Source organism: Stegostoma tigrinum, chromosome 39 (assembly GCF_030684315.1).
Source record: "Stegostoma tigrinum isolate sSteTig4 chromosome 39, sSteTig4.hap1, whole genome shotgun sequence".
In the NCBI taxonomy this organism is placed as follows: domain Eukaryota; kingdom Metazoa; phylum Chordata; class Chondrichthyes; order Orectolobiformes; family Stegostomatidae; genus Stegostoma; species Stegostoma tigrinum.
Window position 1 is genome coordinate 4,087,704 of NC_081392.1, and position 14,174 is coordinate 4,101,877.

At 44.1% G+C, this 14,174-nt stretch overlaps 1 protein-coding gene across 1 annotated transcript in view; it reads right to left on the reverse strand.

Annotated features, from left to right (window-relative positions):
• Positions 1 to 5,164: 5,164 nt before the first annotated feature.
• paf1 (PAF1 homolog, Paf1/RNA polymerase II complex component) overlaps positions 5,165 to 14,174 on the reverse strand; it is a 36,017-nt gene continuing 27,007 nt past the window's right edge. Inside the window, exons 11-14 of the mRNA XM_048522464.2 lie at positions 12,491 to 12,619; positions 11,224 to 11,335; positions 8,196 to 8,277; positions 5,165 to 5,910 (exon numbers count right to left, since the gene is read on the reverse strand). Of these exons, the coding sequence (XP_048378421.1) occupies positions 5,492 to 5,910; positions 8,196 to 8,277; positions 11,224 to 11,335; positions 12,491 to 12,619 (742 nt within the window). The 3' untranslated portion in view covers positions 5,165 to 5,491. The remainder of the gene's footprint in view (positions 5,911 to 8,195; positions 8,278 to 11,223; positions 11,336 to 12,490; positions 12,620 to 14,174) is intronic.

The following is a 14,174-nucleotide window of genomic DNA, read 5'->3' on the forward strand; positions in this document are numbered from 1 at the left end:
CCTGCACATCTTTGGACTGTGGTAGAAAGCCAGAGCACCCAGAAGAAACCCACACAAACACGGGGAGAAGGTGCAATATCCACACAGACAGTCACCCGAAGGTGGCATTGAACCTGGGTCCCTGGTGCTGTCAGGCAGCTGTGTGAACCACTATGCCACCCATTAAGAACATCTAATCAGACCGAACAGACCCAATGCAAAATGTGCCTATGAGCTGGTTACGAACACAGCGGGGTTGACACAAGCGCATTATTCTTGCATCAAGAAAGTCCCTGTTAATTTAATGATAGACAGAAGGAGCGAGTTCAGCAACAGTTGTGCTTTTTAAAGAGCCTCATTTACGGAACATGGGCTTCACTAGAATGTTTTTGCCCACACCCAATTGCCCCTTGGGAGATGGTATTGATTTCCCTTCTTTAAATGTTGCAGTCCATGTGCTGTAAGTAGACCCACAATACCGTCAGGGAGCGAATTCCATCATTTTGACCTAGCAACTGAAGGAACGGTGAAATGTTTCCAAGTCAGCGGCTTGGAGGGGATCTTGTGTCTGATGCCCCTGTCCCTCTGAATGGAAGTGGTTGTGAGTTTCAAAGAGTCTTAAAGAGTTGCTGCAATGTGCCGCTACTGGGCATCAGTGGTGGAGGGAGTGGATGAGGTGCCATCAAGCAGGCTGCTTTGTCCTGAATGATGTCAAGCTTCTTGACTGTTATTGGAGCTGCACTCATCCAGGCAAGAGGGCAGTATTCCATTACACTCCTGATCTGTGTCTTGTAGATGACGACCCTGGTCAGGAGAGGGAACACATTGCTATAAAGGGCACCAGAATGAATGATGAAACTGGACAGCACAGATCCTGACTCCATAGTGTTAGAGAAACAAAGTTGGAGAGAGACAAACTGACAGAAACCAAAGGCGTTCAGAGCAAAACCAGGATGGAAAGGGGACAATGTTCTATTGGGAAGCTTCATCAGGCAAAAACAGATTTCAAGTGCCTCTTGTTTTTAAGCATTTACTTCTAGATACAGTTTGTATTAACTGCTCACAGGAGTCTTATGAGGTGGCAACCTGAAAGTTCAATAAGTATCAAAGAATTATGATTTCAGTGGCTATATTGACAATAATTTAAGTAAATTAAGCTGTGAAACCCTCATAGGGGTCAGCCAACTGTAACATTCCATTCACTCATCTTATAAGCCTTCAATTTAAAACTGTCTATATTAAATGTGAATGAAATTCCATTCTGGCCAAATTAAGTCATAAAAGGTATATCACTTATCCACAATTCTGGGAACAGTACCAACATTGCAAAACATTTTTCTTTCTGTCTGTTTGTCTCTCTCTCTCTCTCTCTCTCCTTTTACAAATAGGGGTTTCTCAGTCAGCAGAAAAAGAGAGTTCTCTGGTTATAATATGTGATGCATCTTGTGACACTTTTCTACTTATCATGATGCTGCATAAATGCAAGTCACTGTTGTTACAAACTTTGAGCTGAATGTCAAAGAACTGAGGCAGCAAATGCTGATTCATCTGTCTTCAAGCACATGTTCAGACAAAACAAATTGCAAATGCGGCCAAACTGAGTAGTGTTAACAGAATTAAGGCCTTCTATGGTACATCATAGTACATCATGCCCACTGCCACTTCACTAGCAATCCACTCGTCACTGGAGAAGAGACTGGGTGATGGTCTGGCTTTCCGTCCTAGCTCTCCATTTGGGTTTCACACTGTTCAAGATCAGCTTAAGACTCGACCCAGAAAGAAGGCTGTGATGGTAGAGAAGGAATTAGAAGGATGAATGGGGGCATTGAGGGAGGGGGGGTTTTGGGTGGCAGTGGGTGCAAGACAGCCTCTATAGAAGGAAGGAAAACCATGGCTGCTCTATTGGAAGAGCAGTTGAAGTCATCACAGTGCATGGGCAAGATTGTCCAGATGACAAACAGAAGTACTGGTTCAGTCCAAAACATTCTCAGCCAGTCTCCAACCAAACATGCCCAGAAGCCACTGCTGGATTTGGATGGGTCTAATTCAAACTTTCGGTGTAACTGTGCTTGCTTTCCAGTTTCACTTTCAACTCACACGATCCAACTTCCAAAATGCAGAGTTTCGAAGGGTACATTCCCAAGGTAAGTGCCATTCTTCAAGTAGAAATTATTAATTTCTCCTAAGCCTCACAATCTCCAATTAATTCCAGACCCCTCATCTCTATGACACAGCAGAACAGCAGCTCCTTTGGTCTCACCTCTTTGCATCCACCCCTGACTACTCATTTGGAACATCGAGGCAGAGTCTAGACTATCTGCCCAGTATCAAACTCTAGGCTTCTTAATCCTAGAAGGACAAAGGCAGAACATGTATAGGAACACCATCACCTCCAGTTCCACTCCGAGCCATACACCTCCTCGACTTGAAACTAGGTCGCTGTATCAAAATCCTGAAATTCCTGTTGTCAGCATTTTGGGTGGACTTACAGCACATGAACTGTAATCGTTTCAGAAAGCTGCTCACCATCATCTCCTCAAGGCCAACTATAAATGGTCAATGAATGTTGGCCTCGTCATGGGTGGCCACATTCCATGAATGAACTTTCAAAATATTCTCCCTTTTACAGTTGGGACCTCCTACGTCCTGAATCATTTCAGAAAAGTAACAATACCAGTGGACTCATACACAAGTCACCTCTGACATCCATCACCATAGACGGTAATTCTTATCTTGTTCACTAAATATCTTCAGAATCTAGTGCATCAGTTCTGCTGTTACTGTATCCTCTAACTTTCTTCCTCTACCTTTAGGTAATCTTGCCAACAACCTATCCCCTGTATGTGCTGGCTACACATGTGCAAATAACAGATTAGTGAGAGCAGTACTTCATCTGAGAGATGGCAGTAGAGGCTCTTGGCTTTCATAATTGTAAAAGGTTGTTTCGGACTTTATTAGGTTCCACGTCACACGTTTAAGATCTAGCGATCAGACTCTCTGTTCCTGCTAATATGTTAGTTAGAAACAGTAATTATATTACAAGAAGAAAAACTATTTCCAAGGGTCAAGGCACAAACCTAACAAAGGCAGAGAATAAAGCACATTTCGTCTTTATCCTGGGTTTCTGTTTGATGTAGATGCTTTTAAGGCCGTGAATAACAGGTTTTTGATCTCTGAGGGAATCACGGATATAGGGAATGGGTAAGGAAAGAGAAATTGAGGGATAACCTCAACCATGATCATATTGGAAAATAAAGGCACAATGAGCAGAATGGTTTACTTCAGCTCCTATTCCTCTTATGAATTTGTAAAGCTAAGCAAGGACAGGCTTGAGGCAGTCCCTAATTAGATAATCAAGCTCTGCTTTGTAACACCAATGGTGGGGCCTCTCTAATGATCTCCAATGAACACATGCTCTCCAACAGGAAAATGGAGCACTGCTTCAAGCTGCGATTGCCATTCAGCAAGAATCAGTCACGGGGTCAATACAGATTGGCCATTATTATGGGTGAGCCCAGTGTTAGTCTAGGAGGAGGCATAAGGATCAAGGGAAAAGTTAGTCTTTAACAGCACCCTCCTATATATTGGCAATGGCAGCTGTATACAGGAATCTTCTCATTAGGTCTCTCAATATGATAATAGTTTGTAAGCTGACACTGAGCTCATTGCTATGGAAAGCAACAACCTCTGCAGATGCATTTGGAAGCAACAAAGGTGGATGCGTTTCTATCTATTTGAACACATCCTTATATGCAGCATAATTCAACCATTTCACTTACAGGCATACCCTGATGTATTTTATCTAATTTAGTTCATGTCTCTTTGAATCCACTTTTATTGTTTTTTCTTATTTTTTTATTTTTCACTCTTACGAACAGGAGTAGGCCATTCAGGCCCTCAAGCCTGTCCACCATAAAATGAGATCATTGCTGATCTGTGGCCTAGCTCCATATTCTTGCCTTTCGTCCATATTCCTCTCAATGTAATTTCTTCAGTGGAGTTTCTGTAACCAAATTTACAGGTTTAAATTAGAAAAAGCAGTGGGTCCCAACACTGAGCCTTGAGGACCCGACTCAATGCATCACATTTCTCCCCTAAACGACCATGCATTTTTCTCCCTTCAGATAATCTCTACTCCACTTCCAAATGCTTTTCTTGTCTCCCTATGACTTTTACGTTCAGCCTTTCATGTGGTGCTTTATCAAATGTTTAATGAAAGTCTAGATTCAGCAGAATCAACATTATTTCCACATTCCAATTGGATTTCCAATTTAAGCACAACATTCTGGAGGGTCTCTGCTAACCAACTTAACTAATTGCTATCAGTAAAATCTATAGCTGTGGGGTTTCAGGATAAACTCTGGAGAAATGTTAAGAAACTGGTGAACTGAGAAAATTACAGCTGGTTAGAGAGTTTCCAAAGCGGAGAGATCGATTAAGGGGTGCAACTAGGCTTAATAATGTCAACAAAAAGGTACTGAAACTGTTCACACAGATTTTGTTTTGCAAATTGACAAACATGGGCAGGCTATATTTCTTCCAAATTTTAAAGGCAAGAGGATTTATATAACTTGATAGGTTAGCAGGTGTGCAGACCTTCTCTGACCTTCATAAGCATTTGCATTTCCTTTTCTTACCTTATGATCCAATGGTCCCTAGGGAACTTCACTCTTTCATTGCAAATTAGCAATACAGGTCAAGAGCAGCACCACCTATTACCCCTTCCTTGGTGAATAGAACAGATCTAAAGGGGTGAAAGGTTGGCTTTTACAGTTCCCACTCACAGCAGGGGCTTTTTTTCTCTTTCTCTGTGCCAAACCTGCAACATGGCTTCCTGCAGCTCACTGTGCGTAAACCTTCAATTGTTCATGAATTCCTAAATCTTAATGAAGAGCTGAAAAAGATTCAGAGATCACTCAAAACTACGAATTAATGGAGTGATTTTTTTTCACTCAATTATGAAAATTCATGTCAGGTTAATCCTGGAATCTGTAACAAGCCCACTCATGTAGTTCCATTGTGTATAGATCTTCAGAAAATTCAGTACAAAAGTAGATGAACTTCTCTCCAACAGAAATATTTTCAATTCTCAAATGCAGTGTCTGGTCTAAAAGAGGAAACTTGAATCCCAAAACGTCTCCCGTTGCATTTTACCTACACACAATTCTCCATTGCCAGCTCAGTGTCAGGTTTAACACCATAGGTTTTTAATCTCTATTTAAAGATCTCATAGAACGTAGCAATATTTTAACAAATGTTTATAAAAATGACCTTAAACATCAGCATTTAGCGAAGTGTTAAAATCTTCCACACCAGCTACGTACCTGGGTTGGTCGCTCAAGGTTTCCACACACAGGACTGTGCTATCTATACTCACCTACTGCGTAAACAGACAGAGAGAGAAAGGTAAGGGACAGAATGCTCACTGAACTCCCAAAACTGTCAGTGAATCTACAAAGTGATGTCCCAATCCATGTGAACCCACTGTTGCCAGTTCAGGACTGAGTCTTTTTCAGTCACTGTCACTGCCACTTCCCTCATTTTCACTTGAATCCGTACCCTGCTCACTGCCGCTCTGCACAACATGTTGGTTCTCATTGTCAGACTGCTCACTGCCGCTGTTGGATGCACTCCTGCTGCGGCTCCTGCGCTCTTCCTCCTCGCTGTGCTGCTCATCGTCACTGCCACTCTCCTCTTGGCCACTCTCGTTCTGTTGGTCCTCATTGTCACTGTCGTCATCACTGCCGAAGATCTCCTCCTCGTCCCGGGCCTCGCGAGCCTGCCGCTCGTCCCCGCTATTACTTTCCACGTCACTCCCGCTCTTGTTGCTAGCTTTCTCCTCTTTGTCCTCTTCCCGTTCACTTTCACTCCCAGAGTGCTCGTCCGCACTGTCTGCCTTCTCACTGCCACTCTCTCTCTCTTTTTCATCTTCTAAGGGGAGAAAAGAAGAATTGCATTTATATACCACATTTCATGACCACCAGACATCTCAAAGTGTTTCGCAACCAATGGAGTAGTTTTGAAGCACAAACAATGCGATAATCTGTTTTCGTATTCTGATCATAGAATCCCTACAGTGTGGAAGCTGGCCATTAGGCCCATCAAGTCTACACTAACCGTCCTAAGAGCATCCCACCCAGACCCAGACCCGCCACCATATCCCTGTAATCCTGCATTTCCCATGGCTAATCCACCTAATACACACGTCCCTGAACACTATGGGAAAATTTAGCCTGGCCAATCCACTTAATACACACGTCCCTGAACACTATGGGACAATGTAGAATGGCTAATCCACCTAATACACACGTCCCTGAACACTATGGGCAATGTAGAATGGCCAATCCACCTAAACTGCACATCTCTGGACTGTGGGAGGAAACAGAACACCTGGAGGAAACCCACACAGACACGGGGAGAACATATAAACTCCACACAAACAGTCACCCGGGCTTAAACCCCGCTCCCCCCGCCATGATGCAGGATCAAATACTGGCCATTGCCCTAGGGACTATTTCCCTGCCCTTGTTTAAAATAGTGGCACAGAATCATTTACATACACCTGACAGTGCAAACAGGTCTCAGCTTAATGCCTCAGGTGAAAGATGGCACTGCAGTAGAGCTTTGATTTTGTACTGAAGCTCTGGTTTGGGATTTGAACCTGGAAACTTGGGTCAGAGCTGCCAACTGAGCCAAAACTGGCAAAGAATCAGTCAGGCAGAGAGATCAGACCACATGTCACCTTCCCCCATTGAGCACAGGTAATGATCTCTGCAGAGTCAGAGCTTAATGAAGGACCCAAAGTAATCACGCTGTAACTACCAAAGTATTAATAAAAACCACAGATGCTCGCAGGATTGGGTTACACGAACAACTACTTAGTCTTCGTGATCTTAAAACTATCACTGATTGTTGTAGAAACCCATGCAGTTCCATAATGTCCTTTAGGGAAGCAAATCTGGCATCCTGACCTGGTCTGACCTATATGTGATACCACGTCCCCAGCGACACGGTTCACTCTTACCTCTCCTCTGAAATGGTCGAGTAAGCTGCTCCACTGTGGCAATTAGGACAGATAACAAATATTGGCTTGCCCAACAATGTCCATATCCCAAGAACAAATACTATTAAAAAAAAAGACAAAATCGCAGGGAAGGAGAGGAAAAGAGAGCTGGCGTTGGGCTGGCACCAGGCACTGGAGACACCAGAGATAATAGGTACTGCAGATGCTGGAGAATCCAAGACAACAAGGTGTAGAGCTGAATGAACACAGCAGGCCGAGCAGCATCTTAGGAGCAGGAAAGCTGATGTTTTAGGCCTAGACCCTTCATCAGAAATCAGAGACACCAGGCAGGGGAAAGAAACAGCAGCCCAAGCGCGGGCCATTAGTGAGAGACAGGGCAACTATAATGGAGGCGACAGTGAGGTTATACATTGAAGACTGGACTGGAATGCAGGAAGAAGAGCAGTAATGAGTTAATTACGAACCACGGAATAAACCAGGGCACTGAACACCAACACACCATTCACCTGTGCAAGGCATCAGCACCAAATCCATTCTGCCCCCAACCAACACGTCCTTCACACTTTTCTGATCACCATTCTTCAGAAAGGGTGAGAAGATCTTTGTGAGGGTGCAGGGGACAGTTACCAGAATGGCTCCAGGGATGAAGGATGTTAGTTACAAGCTTAGGTTGAAGAAGCTGAAGTTGATCTCTTTGGAGCAAAGGTGATTGTCAGAAGGTCAGACGGAAGTGTGGGCTATTAAGGCAAGTTTTAATAAGGTAGACAAAGGAAAGCTGTTCCCATTGGCTGAGAGGTCCTGGATTTAAGATACTTGACCAAAAATACTAGGGTGGGAGCGATGTGTGTAGAAATTCTTTTGTTTAAACACAAAGAATGAAGATTGAGATGCTCATGTTATGATCAGGAAATGGGATGTATACGGGAGTGATAAAATACAGGTGAGGTGATGGGGGTAGGTGATGAGACTGAGTGGAGAGGGTTGCGTGGACATCTGGATCACAATGGCTTCTTAGATACTTTATAGCTTTTATTAACAGAGCTGCAGAAAGGTCAGACAAATAGCAAGCAATGAAGCAAAGTTGGGCGTGTGTGGTTGAACTAGTTTGCGGAGGAGTGGGTTGAGAGTGGGAAGATTGCCTGCACATTCACTAGTCAATATGAGAAAATTCTATCTGGACAAACATCTTTACCTGATCCTGGGATCTCTGTTCCTTGTTCCATTTCCTCTTCATCCTCTGGCTCATGATTCTCCAGTTGAGCCCGTCTGGCTTCCTGCGTGGGAACAGGACAAAAGCAAGTCAGGTAACAATCTCTAGATCCCCGCTGAGGATGTGCATTATCCCTACCCACCTGCCCTGCCCTAGCCTAGCTCAGTTCCACAGCTATTAATTAGCATGAGATAGTAGGAACTGAATCTGAGATAACAAGGTGTAGAGGTGGATGAACACAGCAGGCCAAGCAGCATCAGAGGAGCAGGAAGGCTGACACTTTGGGCCTAGACCCTTCTGGGAGAGGGCTAGGGGGTTCTGAAATAAATAGGGAGAGGGGGGGAGGCGGACAGAAGATGGATAGAGAAGAAGATAGGTGGAGAGGAGACAGACAGGTCAAAGAGGAGGGAGCCAGTAAAGGTGAGTTCAGGCAGGGAGTTAGGTCAGTACAGGGAGGACGAATTAACATGGCTTTGATTTTACAGATACACTGGCATCACTTTAAATGAGCATATATGCAAATATTGTAGCACTGAAGGAGTCATCCAGTCCACATCAATGTTTGCCATGAACATAAGTTGTCCCATTCCATCCAAGATAACAAAGTGTGAAGCTGGATGAACACAGCAGGCCAAGCAGCATCTCAGGAGCACAAAAGCTGACGTTTTGGGCCTAGACCCTTCGTCAGAGAGGGGGCTGGAGAGAGGGCTCTGAAATAAATAGGGAGAGAGGGGGAGGCGGACCAAAGATGGAGAGAAAGGAAGATAGGTGGAGAGGAGAGTATAAACAACTGCACCTCCCAGTCGTGAACCATTTCAACTCCCCCTCCCATTCCTCAGACGACATGTCCATCATGGGCCTCCTGCAGTGCCACAATGATGCCACCCGAAGGTTGCAGGAACAGCAACTCATATTCCACTTGGGAACCCTGCAGCCCAATGGTATCAGTGTGAACTTCACCAGCTTCAAAATCTCCCCTCCCCCCATTGCATCCCAAAACCAGCCCAGCCTGACCCCGCCTCCCTAACCTGTTCTTCCTCTCACCTATCCCTTTCTCCCACCTCAAGCCGCACCTCCATTTCCTACCTACTAACCTCATCCCGCCTCCGTGACCTGTCCATCTTCCCTGGACTGACCTATCCCCTCCCTACCTCCCCACCTATACTCTCCTCTCCACCTATCTTCTTTTCTCTCCATCTTCGGTCCGCCTCCCCCTCTCTCCCTATTTATTTCAGAACACTCTCCCCATCCCCCTCTCTGAAGAAGGGTCTAGGCCCGAAACGTCAGCTTTTGTGCTCCTGGGATGCTGCTTGGCCTGCTGTGTTCATCCAGCTTCACACTTTGTTATCTTGGATTCTTCAGCATCTGCAGTTCCCATTATTTCCATTCCATCCCATATGCCTTTTTCCTTCATTCTGGAATGCTGAAGCTCTCTCTCCAGGCTCCATCTCCATCTATCCGCCTACTTGCTCTGTTGCCCCCCTAGCAGCCCTGTCATCAGCATATAGACCATCTTTCCATAGTTACAATCAGTTCTGAAGAAGGGTCACTGGACTCAAAATGTTAAATCTGCTTTCTCTTCACAGATGCTGCCAGACCCACTGAGTCCTTGCAGTCAGACTTCTTTTTTTGGATATAGCGCAAAGACCAGTCATGATCTTATGGAAAAGACAGAGCAGGCTTGAGGATCAGAATGACCCATTCCTGATGGTATTGCTTCAGTTTTATCAAGAGAAACTGTTCCTCCATTTTAAATACACAGTAACATCAAAGAAGAGCAAGAATCACATGAATCAAGGGTATGGGCTGGTGAATGTGTTTGTGGCACCAAACTGATAACACTGGGAAATTCCATTCAAAAAAGTATTAGCTGTTTGTCATTTGGCTTTGCTGACTAAACCAGACCATATGGACTGGAGTTTAGAATGAGGAAAATAAGCACACTGTTCACTCCTTACGCACTGAGGAGCATACTGCCCTGTGGACAGGGAAGGCAGACAACATCAGTCAAGATGGAACAAGGTTGTGCAGGGACAGTGTTGAAGGTATTGAAGGTCTTGGTCTCCTAATCTGAAAAAGGACATTCTTGCTATTGAGGGAGTCCAACAAAGGTTCACCAGATTGATACCCAGGATGGCATGCCTGACATGTGAAGACAGACTGGATCAACTGGGCTTGTACTCACTGGAATTTAGAAGCATGAGGGAGGATTTCACAGAAACACAAAATCCTGATGGGACTGGACAGGCTAGATGCAGGAAGAATGTTCCTGATGTTGAGGAAGTCCAGAGCTAGACGTCACAGCCTAAGAATTAAGGGTAAGCCATTCCAGACTGAGATAGGGAAGAATTTCTTCACTCAGAGAGTTGTGAACCTGTGGAATTCTCTATCACAGAAAGCTGCTGGGGCCAGTTTGCTATATATATTCAAGAGGGAACTGGGTATGATTGTTGTAGCCAAAGGCATCAAAGAGTATGGAGAGAAAGCGGGAGTGAGGTACCAAAATTGCGTATAGAATGGTGGTGCAGCCTACTCCTGCAGCTATTTTCTATGTTTCTATAGGAAGGGTGCTGCAGACAGACTGGCCTCAAGGATTAGGGTCAACCATTTGTCACATTTCAACATAGTCTTCACCAGATGGTGAATGATACCTTGTGATGGTGTGCATGGGAGGTCATAGGTATGCTCTCCCCACTGGCCTATCAGGAAGAAATCCCACATTTACTGAAGATATAGAGACTGCAGTTTCTCACGGACTTCCATCCTCCTTATGTTCACTATGCTGTGATAACCAGTCTATTTTTTGGTTGAAAAACAGTCTGCAGTTTTTCAATCAGATTTGGGCTGGTCAACAATTCCAGATCAAAAAACTAAACCCAATGGCACACTCCCATCACCCACATCAGTGAAAATGACCCACAAGGAGCAATCGACAGGGAGCAGTAGGTTACACTTTACAAATATTTCTAAACTAAGACTGTACTTCAGAATGGCCAGCAGCTTCACCCACCTGTGCCTCCAGCTCCTTCTCATTCATGTCTCTGTGTTTTACCACGAGCACTGCATTGGTGTTCGACTGAACTCCATGACCCCCCTTTGCACGCCGCTTGCTCAGACGTACTCTGTGGAAATAGATAAAGCAGTCAGCTAGCTGGTAGTTGCAGGTACCAACACTGCCTATGCAAGATCCTGTGAATCTGCTGGGAAGACAGACACACTAACACCTATGTCCTCGACCAGGCCAACATCCCCAGCATCGAGGCACTAACCACCCGTAGATGGTTGAATTGGGCTGCGTATGCCATCTGCATGACCAACATGAGACTCCCTAAGCAGGTGCCCTTCTCCCAGCTCCAAAACAGCAGGCCAGCCCCAGCTGGATAGAGGAAACACTTCGGTGATATCCTCAAGGCCTCACCGGTGACACACAGCATTCATACCGACATCTGGGAAACATTGGCTCAAGACCATCCAAAGTGGAGGAGAAGCATCTGGGAAGGTGTCAAGCACCTCAAGGCTTGCCAGCAGGAAACAGCAGAATCCAGGTGAAAACAGCATGAGGTGGGTGCTGCCATACCAATGCCCCACCCAAACATTCCCATGACCACGTTCTGCCCCAAGTATGACAGAGTCTGCAGAAGCCACACTGGACTGGAAGTCACCTATGGAACCAACCCAAGAGTGGAAGAGTCATCGTCGTCTATGAGGGACCACCAACAATGATGAGTTGCAGGTACGGGTTACACGTGAACATTGCCTCACACATGAAATTACTTTCATACACAGCCACAGAGAACACGTGTGTAAAGGGAGCCAAAAACCATGTCACGGGAAAGGAAGATGATGCCTACTTTGGAACAGATTATAGTGGCACCCATGCAAGGAGAGTGCCATTTTGTGGGAAAGGCACTGGAAAATGATAGGAGCCATTGGAGAGCCTGAATGGGAGGCTCCTGCAGCTGGCAAGGTTAGTGGGCAATTCCTTGTTGCTGGTAAGGCCAAGTGTGGATTTGTTTGGGGGTATCATTGTGCATGAAGATAGTGAAAGGAGGCAGTCAGAGTGAATGACAACAGGAATTAAGGTTGCTTTCAATGAGGACCTTCTGACTATGTGATCTCTGCAAAGGTGAGGCTTTGAGGCGGTGACTAGGGAAGTAGATGTGAATAAATTAACAAAGGTGCCAGCGATTCATGCCAGCTGATGCACTCTGGGGTAGATGTTGCCTCAGTGCCTGGCTGCGACACTGCCGGTGTGTAATTGCTAGCTCTAAGCTCACCTGGTCTCAAGTTCATTGTAGTAAACTCCATCTCCATCTCGGAAGATAAAGAAATAGTTTTCCTCATATCCTTTACTGGCTTTGTTCTTCACATTCCAGTTATACTCTCTAGATATTTTATATTCATATCTGAAAAAACAGAAACTCACTTGAGTATGGGACACAGGGTCATCTCATCTCACATTCACACATCTTGCACCAATAGTAAATAACTCCATGCTGTGCCTGCCCTCTGAGTATTAGCTGGGGATAATATGGAGAGAACTTACGTGGCCTGGGAATGGTTCCATCTGCGTATAAGTTTGCTCAAATCAGTGTAAGCCCTGGTTCATATTTAACAATTTCCTCATTTTCAGAATTCTGATTGCTTGAATTCAGTGTATTGTCTTACTTTGAACACTAACCACAAGAACAATCTGATGAATCATATAACTGGGATTGTGGAAAAGGCTTTACAATAAATCATGAAAGGGTTGCGTTTGTATGAGATAGGCTTTTACAAAGTTAGTATGGCAGTATTTGAATTCAATAAAAAAATCTGAAATTAAGATTCTAATGATGGTCACGTCGGCTGTTAGAAAAATCACGAGGGAAGGAAACTGTCATCCTTACCCGGTCTGGCCTACATGTGACTCCAGACCCACAGCAATATGGTAGACTTTTAATTGCCCTCTGGACACTTTCGGATGGGCAATGAATGCTGTCTAGCCAGCGATGCCCTTAGCCCATGAATGAATAAAGAAAAAAAAATGAATGGGTGAGACTGTGGTGTAACTGGTCTAGTAATGCTGAATTCCAGGCTAATATTTTGGGGATGAGAGTTTCAATCCCACTGCGGAAGATGATGGAATTTGAATTAATTTTAAGAAAGCTAGAATTAAAAAAGTTAGTCTAACGGCAACCATTGTTAATTGTCATAAACTATTATCCTTATATGTGATTCCAGGCCCACAAGTAAAACATGGTTGACTCTTAACTAGTGAAATAGCCTATTGAGTCAATCAGTTCAAGGGCAACAAATGCCCACCCTGCAGGTCACACTGATATCCTATACAAGAATTTTTATAAATGAGAATTATACTGTAACTATTATACAGAAATGGTTTCAAGGTGACCAAGCTTCGGCAACAAATATTCAAGGATACATGACATTTTGGAAGGGCATGAGCAAAGGAAAAGGAGGTTGGGTAGCTTTGTTAATAAAGAGTGGAATCAGTACAAATAGTGAAAAAATGATACTGGTTCAGAAAGTAGAATCAATTTCAGTGGAGATAAAAAATGGCAGAGGAATTAAATTACATGTAGGAGTAATATATAGGGCTCTTAATAGTACCGACAGAGTACACAGCAAGAAATAATGGAGATTTGTAAGACTGCAATAATCATGACTTTCACATGAATTAAACAAACCAAATTGGCAAAGGTAGCCTCAAAGTTGCATGCAAGGATAAACTTGGAATGGTATCTTAAGTGATGAACATTAAAAATATATTATTATTTGGGAACTTGGGTTCTAAAGAAAAGTAATTTCTTTAGTACAATGGAGGTGTGATTTTTAAGGGTCGGAAATACGTTTATTTGCATAATGGCAAAAACAGCATTTCTCTAAAATCATATGACTTAAACAAAATGAGTAGACGAGGTAGCTGGTGAGATACTTGCTGAAATGTTTACTAGGTCAACT